This window comes from Bactrocera dorsalis, chromosome 6, assembly GCF_023373825.1.
Source record: "Bactrocera dorsalis isolate Fly_Bdor chromosome 6, ASM2337382v1, whole genome shotgun sequence".
Lineage (NCBI taxonomy): Eukaryota > Metazoa > Arthropoda > Insecta > Diptera > Tephritidae > Bactrocera > Bactrocera dorsalis.
In genome coordinates this window covers 9,885,915-9,898,508 of record NC_064308.1, presented here as the reverse complement: position 1 = coordinate 9,898,508, position 12,594 = coordinate 9,885,915, and the positions used below count along the sequence as shown (strand labels likewise).

Below are 12,594 nucleotides of genomic sequence, written 5' to 3'. Positions count from 1 at the left end.
TTCTTATATTAGCTAAACTTTCAAATAATATCATTTTTTATACATTTTACTTTATTTCAAAGCATAATGTGTATATATCTTTTTTTAAGAATATATACATTTTTTCTTTGATTTGAAATTAATAATTTCAAATTCATTTATACTTATTTTTAAATAATAAATATGTGATATGAAAGTATTTTTTTGAGCGTAATAAACATTAATATTTCACTTAATTTAATACAATTCCATTAGCACATATATTTTATGTGTAATAAGAATAGTTTAAAGAAAGTTAAAAATATTTGAAGATTCTTTCTTTTTACACTGTTATAAATATATAATATATAAAAATATATGTTTTTTTTATATATGCTTTATATAATTTATTATATATTCTTATATATATAAATATATAAAATACTTAATCTAATTTAGTAAATAATTATTTAAAATTAGATTTTGCTTTTATATTATATATATACTATTTTTTAATATATTGTATAAATAATATACAATAATTTCATATATATATACATATTATATATATATATTTATAAACAGTATGATCGAATCATCACGCAAAGGATAAGCTTCAGTGGATCGCAGTATGGCAGCTGCTCTACCACTTAAAACACCTTGCCCGTTACCGAAGTCGTTTACAATTGATTCTAGGCATTGACATTGTATTAAGTATTGTTTTAATAAGTAACTAGCGCGTCATACAGGTGATATTTAATCCTCCCGCATTTGCTATGTTACAAATAACATTGGCATCACAATCCATTGTAGTTTATAAATAAAATTTATAAACTTTAAATGGTTTAGAGAAGCCATACAATGCAATTGCCCCATATTTATCATTGCATTCCAGCACGGATACGCCCTTAGAGGCGTTCAGGCATAATCCAACGGACGTAGCATCATACCACTGTTCGCTCGAACAAGTATTGTACCATTGGTCCGTACCTGCGGTTCCTCTCGTACTACGCAGGAATACCGTCGCAATAACAATTGTAATTAGTAGGGTAAAATTAACCTGTCTCACGACGGTCTAAACCCTGCTCACGTTCCCTTGAATGGGTGAACAATCCAACGCTTGGTGAATTTTGCTTCACAATGATAGAAAGAGCCGACATCGAAGGATCAAAAAGCGACGTCGCTATGAACGCTTGGCCGCCACAAGCCAGTTATCCCTGCGGTAACTTTTCTGACACCTCTTGTTAAAAACTCTTTAAACCAAAAGGATCGATAGGCCGAGCTTTTGCTGTCTCTGTGTGCCCTGAACACCGAGATCAAGTCAGCATTTGCCCTTTTGCTCTATGTGTGGTTTCTGTCCGCACTGAGCTGGCCTTGGGACACCTCCGTTATTATTTGAGAGATGTACCGCCCCAGTCAATCTCCCCACCTGGCAATGTCCTGGAATTGGATCATTCCTGAGTGTTGGAGTTATACCAAATTTTAATTATAATAATAACACCGAAATGCTATCATTTCATTAAAATAAGTTTACAATTATATAACAAACTCGTGGTACTTTGATCAAGAAGCTTGCATCAAAACCCAATACCATAAGATATATAAATATACCCATATAATGGCTAAGCAATGATACACGTTCCACTTAATCAAGTTAGTAAGGAAACAATAAGAGTAGTGGTATTTCATTGGTGATATATAACCGAATTTATATATCTCCCACTTATGCTACACCTCTTATGTCTCCTTACACTGCCAGACTAGCGTCAAGCTCAACAGGGTCTTCTTTCCCCGCTAATTATTGCAAGTCCGTTCCCTTGGCTGTGGTTTCGCTAGGTAGTAGATAGGGACAACGTCCGGTGTGTTTTACGTAGGTACCTGCTGACGACAAACTTACTCTGCGGTACTCAAAAGTACAACGGATCAAATCAATGCGTTGATCAGCGCCCTGAGAATGCTAAGCATTTTCAGTACCAATTGGCAGTGTGGAATGGACACACTAACCACCTTGGTAGGGTTCCCGCACTCTTCCCGCATTTGGGTATAAACCAAAACCACCACGATACTCCCCAAGGGGCCTACCGCATGAACAGGTTGGAGCGAACTCCAAGGGCTCCTGCTCCCCGTGGTACCAGAATTAAGTATCCGGTCAGACCTCGTAGCCGAAACTACTACCAGTTGAGCTTCCATACTGCTCTGGACTGGTGACCAGGGGTTAGACCCCATACCCCCCATCCCATGCACCAAGCAATCCCCTTACCTAACCTAACCTAACGTTTCAGTCAATTGTCTTCGCGGCGTAAAAATCTCACGCGAAAACCTATCAAACGTCCCTACAAGTTCGGCATTCCAGCTAGTGGAGATCACACCGCTCACATCTAGCCGTCCATTTATATAACTAATCCCCACTCTCCTAAAGCTCCTGATGTCTGAGTACATTGCGCATTCTGCAATGACATGTACCCAATCCTCATTGCGTGCAATGCAGAGCCTATGCAAGAATGCATTCAGAGGCCCATGTCCCGTAAGTAGGAAGCCCGAGCTCAGACAGAATCTGAAGTCGGGGTTTCCTCCCACAAACCTAACATCCTGGATGTATTGGTAAGTCACTCGACCGTTGTTGCTATTGTTCAAACGGTTTTGCCACTTATTCCTAACCATTTCATCTAGAAGCCTCTTGCCTCCTAGATATCCCTCCCTTTCTGCATCATTGTCAGAAATCCAATCATTCTGGAACAATGACACACTCAGACCCCTCCTTAACCTGAATGCAACAGCTCGCTGTATGACCAGAGAACATAAAACATAGAGAAGGTGCAGGTTCGATCTCAAACATTTGATAGATTCGTGAAGGGGAACTCGCCGCATTTGTTAACATTGTTGGTCTAAATTCGCTTCACAATTTTAACATTGTTTACAATTCTCTCATACATTCTAACCGAGAATATGAAGAGACAGAAATATATGGGGTATTCCATACCAAATCGACCACTTTTGAACCCGACCCCTTTAGATTTTGCTGAAACTTATCCATCCTTTTCTACTCTTTGAAAAACATTTTTGAGAATTTTTTCAAAATTTTTTGTCCTACTTCAAAAAAGTTATGAATTTTTCTATTTTTTGCTAAAAAAATGGCTTTTTTATATTCAAATAGCCATAACTTTTGTAGAAATTGACTTTTGGGGAAAATTTTTTTTTTTTAATTTTTGTTTTTGAATGAACTTTTCGAAAAAATACTCGAAAAAAATTTAACACGATCAATTATATAAAATAATCGTTTTTTTTAAGTAAAATCTTAATTTTTATTTTTTTGAAATTTCGCTACTGCCATAACATCGGCCACGGTAAGGTCAGTGAAGTGCTCGTCTCCTGTTATGAAATTTATTTCGTTACTGTCTAAGAGAATGGGACTTAAGACCCCAATTTTGGCGAAAGTGACAGCTGTTATAATGTTATTTAATTCTGTAATAATTGCTCTGTTTCTAGCCAGTAGTATGTCATAAAGGTGACCGGTGTTTATTTCTCTTTCTTTTGTTAATTTCAGGATTTTATTTACTGTAATGGTAAGGTTATTGATTTCTTTCTGTACTTGAGTGTTTATGGTAAACTGTCTGTCCTGCGAGTTAATTAGCTGTTCTTCTGTGCTCATTAATCTATTGAAGTCGTCATGGTCAGGAGTTCCAGCAATGTATTTCAGGACTGTCCCTAGGGCATTCAGGCTTCTCGCCTGTCTGTGGTGAGCGTTTATCATTTGTATCAGTCGACTTATCTGGTTTATGTCCGCGTCTAGTAACTTCCTCATATGTGACTGAGGAAAGGCATTTCCATATTGACATGCAGAAGTAATTACATTCATATGTATTTCATTGTTACGTTTTGGCCCAATTTTGTATATCAAGACAAGTGTCAATAATTGCGCCGAAATCAAATAAATAAGTATTTACATATTAAGTAAAAATCTTCTTCTTACATGTTCTTTGTATATGTATATCATATGTAAATAAGTATTGAGCTTTACACACCAATGAAAGTAGCCATCCTTCTTTCCCCTACTTTTATGTATATTGGCCCAATTGACAAGTGTCGATAATTGCGCCAAAATCAAATATAGTTATTATATAATCATATGTAAATATGTTTTAAACTTTACATAAAATTGAAGTGTCAATAATTGCGCCAATTTTCATAAAGTTTTCTGATTTTGTGCGGGTAAGACCTGTTGTTGTGCGGTTAAGTCGTGAATTTTGTATCAATTAATTTTAAAAAGTGAACATATGTACATATATTTACGGCACACCACATGGGGTTGTTTTCAACTTACAATACAAAAGTGCATGTTTGATTTATGTTGTCAAACATTGACCTCAAAAAAGAACTTGTCATTCCTTACCACTGGTGGGGAGAAATGAAACGTCTTATCTCGAGGAAGAATATATTTATTCTGATTTTTATTTAGTATTTTCCTTATTTATATACAAATTTTAAAACTATCTTAAATAACTAAATAACTAAATATATGTGTATGTGTGTATGTTTATATGTATTGCAGCATATTGTTTATTGCTGCTTGACACGGGGTTGTTTTGAAGTGTACAATTTAATACATATGTGCGTATGTATATTAATATTTAAATAGATATTTCTATTTAGTAGAATTTCGGCTTTGCTGATGAGCAAGCATGTTCAATGATATTTGAACAGTGCATGCATATTGCATATGTACATACATATATGTAAATGCAAACGTGCCTTATATTCATATGTATGTTTGTATGCTGCATATACATACATGCATATATTTTTCAATATATTTAAATTTTATTTTACATATTTTATATTTATTTCTATATATTTATTTCTATATATTTGCAATTTATAGATGAGGCTCCTACCCAATTATTCGAACCGGCACCTCCGCTAAAAAGTTGCTGCGTTAGCAATTGTGCCGGTGGAGAAAAATTATTCAAATTTCCGAAAACGGAAGTTGCTAGGAATAATTGGGTAAAGGCCTGCAATCTTGAGCTACCAGTAAAAACAAATTTATATATATGTGAAAAACATTTTCACCAAAAAGATGTATCTTCGCACAGAATACTTCATGAAGCTCTTCCTACGCGAAATTTAGGACTCAACGAAAATAGCCAGCAGTCATCGGAGTGGGTTCTGCCGCCGGTTTTAACAACATATGATGTTAAAAAAAACCGATATTTTACAACCTGACGATATGTCAGTTGAAAATTCAAATGACATATCATTCGAAGAGTTTGAGAAATATTCACGCCTTCATGAGATAGAAATGAAGACGAAGAGAATATTTCTGTTTGCGACCACGAGCATTACGCTCGAGTAGCTAGGCGGTTTCACAATAATGCTTTGAAACAAGCCAAAAAAATAAAAGAGCTAAAAAGAAGAATTGTCTTATTGACAAGAAAATGTCAAGCTCTAGAAAAGAACATAATTTTAACAGGAGATGCAAATGAACATGTGGTTACCTTCGCAAAAATGATTGTGAAGACGAAAAACTCCTACAATGAAAAGGAGAAGGCAATGGCGTTAAACATAAATTATATGTCGACTAGGGCCTATAATTTTATGCGCGACGACTTGGGGTTCGCATTGCCCCACAAAAAAACAGTTTTGCTTTGGCGTCCAATCCGGTATGTCTGCCCCGGTATCGACGAAAAAGTCTTGAATAATTTAAAGAAAATTGTTCAAGACTTTAAACCAGAAGAACGCATTTGCCAACTAATTTTCGACGAAGTCTCAATCAGAAAAGATCTGACGTACAACAAAGTACGAGATGTGATTGATTGTCCCCACAATGTCAAATTGAGACTATTATTGGGCACATCGCCAGAAAAGCCTTATTTTTACTACAATGAAAACAAAATTTATTTTATGTACGACTATTGCCACTTAATAAAATGCATGCGCAATATGTTCTTGAAGTACGACACCGAGACGCAAGATGGACTAGCGTCGTTCAAAGTAGTCCGAAAAATATTTGCAATCGACCAAGCGAACGTTAATTTTAAAATGTGCCCTAAATTAACGTATTCGCATGTGTACCCCACAAACATGGAAAAGATGTCGGTGTCCAGGGATACTCAAATATTCAGCAATTCGGTCGCCGCGGCAATAGACATGGCAATTAAGGAAAATTTATTGGGCTCCGATGAGCAAAAAATGTGCCAAAGCAACCCAGCTGCTGGTCAAAAGGATGAATGACCTGTTCGATGAATTGGATTGTAAGACGCTTTACAATCCAAATCCGCAAAGACGGCCAATACAAAGAGATTGTATTGATAAAATAAACAGGCTAAGAGATCACATCCAATATTTAAAAAATATAAAAAAGCCCACCAGCCAAATATTATGCCTCGATTCTATTGTTTTAACAATAAATGCAATGATTGCATTGAGCGGCGATATATTCGATGAACATTCGAATATATCATTTATAGTCTTAGGGAGAATGAACCAGGATGCCCTGGAAAACTTTTTTTATAAAGTTCGCGCAAGCTTAGGAGCCAATAACCATCCATCCGCACACGAAATGCAATATATTGTTGCAAGGCTATTGTCTATGCACATATTGCGACGCAACTTCTCGCAAACAGGCAGCAATTGCGAAGAAGACGATGACATCAACCTTGATTGGAATATTGGCCAGGAAGACGACCTGAAAGAAAATTTAAAACCGTCTGAGCAACTTGCCGTGGAACAAATAAATGTTCCAGATGAGCAATTTGCTCAGACCGAAAAAGTAGCAGAAAAACAGGTTTGTCGATACTATACTGGATATGCAGTATACCAAAAGGTTTTGTGTCGATTAAAGTGCGAAAAATGTGCGCTTTTAATGCGAAAATCGGATATATTTTTACAAGACTCATCGGAAGCCCTTATAAGGTCGAAAAATTACAAAGGAGACAATGTCCTAAGGCTGGTTAATCCCGACGATAGAGTCTTTGAAATAAGCCGCCTCCAAATGAGCTGTTATAAAGACCTCTTTACAGCAAATTCTTGCAGAGTGGGTATAAAATCTATGATTTTTGCCCAGATTACTGCAATTACGAAACAGAAATACCCAGAGTGGTATAGCGAGGCAGGAGAGTGCCTCGAACATAGGCACCAATTTTTGGATTTTTTGATTACAGTTTTACTGTTCAAAAATGCAAAATGGCTGGCACACCAGCAGGAAGAGCTTTATAAAAATGAAGTAAGGGCGAGGTACTATAATAAGCAACAAAAATTAAAGAAACTGGTACGATAGATTGCAGGCCATATTTGATTTTTCGAGTAACTTCCGTTGGATAAAAGGTAAAAGAAATACATAAAATGCAAAGTATATTATTCAAATAACTAAAACACATTTTTTTCTTCTTTTTTCTCTCATTTCAGCTTCTTCAAAAAATAGTAATGTTCTTTTTTTTCTTTCAGGGTAGAATTAAGTTGTAAATAGTTTGTAGTAGTAGTTTTAGTATTAGTTATCGCTAGTTTGTAGTTAGTTTTAGTAGTAGTTACGTAGTACACGAGCCAAGCTTTGAAAAAAGCTGGTGAAAAATACCTAATCTTTATTGATTAGGTTGTGTGAGAATTTGTGGTTGCAGGTAGCCAAATTCTGAAAATCGTGTTTTACTAAAATAATATTTTCTTAATAACCTTATATATGTATTTTTCTAATAAAATGAATTTTCTTTTTATTTTTCTTTTCAGTTTTTCAATAAATTTAAATAAGTTTATTAATATATTTAAATAAGATTTTTTATAAATTTAAATAAATTTAAGCAAATTTACATGTATTTTCATTTATATTTAACTATCAATAAATTTTTTAAAAATTATTTGCCCAGTTGTCAATTTTATTTTCTCTTACATTTCAGCCGATTTTTGTATAAAAATTTGACCGGCGTAGAAGCAAAATGCGAAACAACCATACATATATTATGTCGTTTGCACATTTGTCTGTATGTTTGCGAAAGCAAATGCTCTACAAACATACAAACATACATATGCGTACACATATAAATATGTCACCACAAAAAATTGATCTTCACAAGTATGGCAGCCAAATTGGCGAAGAACAAGTACGGCTGACTTCATAAACGCAGTTTGCAATGCAACACTGCAAACAGATGCGATACCGATGCAAAGCAACACTGCATGGTAACACTGATTTGTCAAATAATGCAATGACATTTATTAACGTTTGTGAACGCAATATTGCTTTGTCGTGTTTCTTTGTGTGGTAAAAATGAATCTTGAGCAATTGTGCACTTTTGTTTTTGAAAACGCCCTAGAATTGGGCGAAAAAAGAAATTCAAGTAACGTGGTGTTCATTAAAAAAATATTAAATAAGCGAAAGCGCCGGCGTGTTTTTTTAACCGGTGGTGGCCCAAAAAGGAAAATTCCAAAAACGTCCAACTTCTGCAAAACGATAAAATGTATGCAGGATGACGTTTTTTATGCTCATTTTCGTATGAAAAAGAGCACATTCAAGGTATTTATTTTTTAATTTATGTTTAATATAAAATAATTAACATATATGGTTTAAAGAATTTGCAGACCATGTTAATGCCGTGGTGGCCTTCGCGCACAACTGGACGAATTGGAATTTCTTTGGAAAAGGCTTTGCAAATTGCAATTTGGAAGCTGAGCAATAATTGTTCTTTTAGAGATGTCAGCGATCGTTTTGGAGTAGCTGTTGGTCTCGCATATAAAGTCTTTGTAAAAATAATAAAGATGATCTGCCGTTTAAAGAAAGACGTCATCAAATTTCCAAGAAGTGAAGCTGAACAAAAGCAAACCAGCGAAGCATTTTCAACTCTACGTTTCAATCCTTTTCCTTTTGTACTCGGGTGCGTCGATGGTACACATATTCCCATTTCGCAGCCAATCAGAGATGAAATCAGTTACCGGAATCGAAAGGGGACGTACTCAATCATTGCTCAAGTAAATATTTCTTTTGTTTTATGAAAAAATTATTATTTTTAAATTTTGGTTAACATTTTTTGCCAGGCTATTGTCGACAGCCGTATGAAATTCATAGATGTGTTCATAGGGTGTCCGGGAGCATGCCATGATGCTTCAATTTGGCAAATGAGCCCTATCAAGAAGGCCATAATTAACAAAGAAATAAATATTTATCCCAACTACCATTTTTTGGGCGATGGAGGTTATCCTTTGGAGATGTGTGTTATGGTTCCTTATCGCGATAATGGATTCCTGACACCAATGCAATCGAAGTACAATGCAATTTTAAGTTCAACTCGGGTTGTTGTAGAACAGGCATTTGGCGTTTTGAAGAAGAAATTTAGAATTCTAAAGTATATCGAAGTTCAAAATCCAAGTTTGCCAAAATTAATAACAATGGCTTGTATGATTATTCACAATATTATTATTATAAATGAAGGGAACAACGCCGATGATTTAATCGCAGAAACAAATGCCATCACTTCTGAAACACTCGAGGAAGTCACTTTACCAGGACAAAGAGAGGCAAAAGCAAAGAGAGATGCATTGGCAACTTTGTTATCAGCCTAATGCATCTCTCTTTGCTTTTGCTTTTTCAATTAAAAATACTTTTTATAAATAATACTTTTTTATTATATCGCTTTTTCATGAGATCAATTACAACAATAAATACATATGTATTTTGTTTGTATTCTATTTTGTTTGTATTTATCTAAAAAGATTTTAATCTGTTAAGGTGAACAAGAAATGGAAAACTTATTGAGACCTGTCTACAATTCTCTGAAATAAGGCACGGATTTCCTTCAGCTCAGCTACTTTCTCCTTCTCCACCGCAATTTTTTCTGCTTCGATGTCCAAGAGTTTTTTCCTCACTTTGGCATCTGCCTCAGACTCTTTACTTAAAAACTCCAGAACTTCGCATCGTTTTCGTTTTATAGCAAACCTTTGAGTAGTGTTTCCTGAAGGTGTAGCATCTAAGTTCATTGGCGCGTGGGAATCGGTGGGTGTCAACGGGCTATCGCTTGTCAAATCTTCCACCAAGGATTCTAGAGAACATTCAAGCATTTCACTGGGCACCTGAACGCTACTACGGCTGCCAAACACCTCATCCATGACATCGAAAAATTCCCAGTTCGTGGAACTCTCGCCAGATGTGTTATTGCGTTTCTTAATTCTTTTGTATGTGCCCATTAGATTTATAAAACATCTGGTTGCTTCATCTCTTGAAAGCCCTCGACCTCCTTAATCTCCCGCATTATTTGCTCCCAAATAGCACTCCTTTTCTTTTTTTGGCACAAAAATCCGGTTCATGGCGTAGACGCACTTCCAAAAGGAGCTTTTTCCTTTCATGGCTCCACTTCTTTTCACTATAAGAACGAAGAAATCATATAACAGAAAGAAAATGCGAAAAAGTTTTTACTTACGATGTCTCAGCCATTTCAATTACCGCAAAAATCCAAAAAGCATCCAAAATAAAACAGATGCACAAATTTGACAACTGTTGCGCATCAGAAAGGGTTGCCAGGCGATAGTGAACACACGGCAATGCCAAAAATATGCTAATGACGTTTATGAACACTAGGCATTTCAATGTTGCATTGCAAACTGCGTTTATGAAGTCAGCCTACATTTTACAACAAAAACGATTTTCATTCATCAAACGCAGGCGCAAATTCCACAAGCGCAGGCGCTTCATTCATAAAAACAGAGGCCGTAACGTCTCCCCGAGCATGCCTTTGCCAACAAGTGTCTTTTCGCGACGATGGCAAAAGCTAAAAATCATAAATTTCTTGCTGATGCTTCTTGCAAAAATCTGCGTCGATAAGTATTCACGATCATACGTACATGCATATTTACGCACGTTTGTAGGCGAAGCTGTCACAGCGGCAAGGAAAGCGGTGACAATCTGTGGCCATTGCTTTATTTTTCTTTGCCCTTGGTTGCCCATGACAACGTAGATGCCAAAAAATGTGTTCGTAAACAAACAAGACAAATGTGAGAAAGAAATAATATATGTACATATATGCCATAGAAATTCTATAATACAAAATTAGCATGCATATGTCACTCAGAGAATGCTTTTTTACATTCTCTGTGTGACTTTGTATATTTTTTCTCAAAACAGTTCTCTTCATATATTCTCGCATGTATTTAGTTATTTCTGCCACTGCACGTGCTCAATTCTGCTAAATAGCAGCGGGAACGGCGAATTCCCCTTTGTGATTCTATCAGCTCTGTTAGCCGCGCAATCGAACCATCATACAGATTTCGATTTGCACCTTCTCTATGCTTTATGTTCTCTGGTATGACAATCAGGTCAAACGGGGGAGCTCCCAATAGCACCTGCATTCCTTCCGTTGAGACGGTGCGACAAACAGGCAAGCAAGCATTATAAGACTCTGTATTGAGAGAAGCTTTTGACGCCCCGAGACTGTCGTGGCTGTTTCCCACCATACAGCGGCGCCGAAAGTGGCACAGGCCACAAAAAAACCCCGATATATGGTGCGAACAGCACGACGTCCGAGACCCCAATCACTTCTCAAAATGCGTCGTATCCCGCCCACTGTTGCCTGCAGTCGCTCCTTCACAATTGCCAAATGTGGAGTGAAACTCATTCTCTCACTCATGGTCAGCCCCAGATACTTGACTTGCGTCACATATCTGATGCTGGCCCCGTTCACACGGACAATCGGTGGACGAAACGGTGACAATCTACCTTTCCGCAGCATTGCCACCGTTTTGTCCATCGATATGTCAACCCCCACACCTAAACCCCAAGAATTAACGATCTCTAAGAGATCTCCTCCCGCCCGTTCTAATTGCAACCTCGAGCGACCTTCAACCATAAGAAGAAGGTCGTCCGCATACGCGCAACATTTACAGAGTGGCTCGAGATGCCCAAGCAGAGTGTCCGTCATGAGGTTCCAAATATATGGACCACAGATGGAACCCTGCGGGCAGCCTCGAACAACTCCAATCTCCACACTCCCTTTCGTGCCGACAAGAGAGGCCTTTCTGTCCGAAAAATAACTCCGCCAAATAGTAATTTCCGGACAGCCAAGATCCTCCGGCCGTTGCAACACTCGATCTCAGCTTAGGTAGTCAAATGCCCCCTTGAAGTCAACAAATATGCCAAGGACATACTTGTTGACATTCTCTCTAACGACATTCTGCACAAAAAAACACGCATCCTCTATACTGCGTCCTTTCCTGAACCCAAACTGCCTATCCGACCACATACCCCGCGTTAGCTTCTGAAGCCGTTCCACCATGACTCTTTTCAGCACTTTTCCAAGTACTGGAAGGAGACTGATGCCCCGATAAGATCAAGGATCGCTCCTGACCTTATCAGGGGACTTCAGGAGAGGAACAACCCTAGCACTTTTCCACTCGCGTGGAAAGTATCGCTCCCAGACGCACTTATTGTAAATGGCCTCCAGGTATTCCGGAATGAGCTTCCATAAGCGTTTGCACATCTCTCCGTTCAAACCATCAAAACCTGGGGACCGTTTAGACCTAACCAGGCCAAAGGCGTACCCCAACTCCCCATCATCTAATGGAGGGACAGGCACCTCTTGTGCTTGAGGTACCTGCACCTCCGACCTAGGAAAGAACGCACCTAACAGAACCCCCGCACACTCTCTCCACGACGATAACAGAGTG

The 12,594-nt window shown here is 37.4% G+C and overlaps 1 protein-coding gene across 1 annotated transcript; it reads left to right on the top strand.

Annotated features, from left to right (window-relative positions):
• Positions 1-8,055: 8,055 nt before the first annotated feature.
• LOC105227057 (putative nuclease HARBI1) lies at positions 8,056-9,516 on the top strand. Its single transcript, XM_011206225.3, has 3 exons — positions 8,056-8,458; positions 8,515-8,910; positions 8,977-9,516. The coding sequence occupies exons 1-3, from the start codon at positions 8,213-8,215 to the stop codon at positions 9,499-9,501; spliced, it is 1,167 nt and encodes a 388-aa protein (XP_011204527.2). The 5' UTR covers positions 8,056-8,212; the 3' UTR covers positions 9,502-9,516.
• Positions 9,517-12,594: the final 3,078 nt, after the last annotated feature.

Bases quoted from the DNA above. Each gene is read 5' to 3' on its own strand.
- LOC105227057 (XM_011206225.3), top strand. From the start codon at position 8,213: ATGAATCTTGAGCAATTGTGCACTTTTGTTTTTGAAAACGCCCTAGAA. The intron at 8,459-8,514 runs GTATTTATTTTT...TATGGTTTAAAG, and splicing joins TGAAAAAGAGCACATTCAAG to AATTTGCAGACCATGTTAAT. The intron at 8,911-8,976 runs GTAAATATTTCT...ATTTTTTGCCAG, and splicing joins CGTACTCAATCATTGCTCAA to GCTATTGTCGACAGCCGTAT.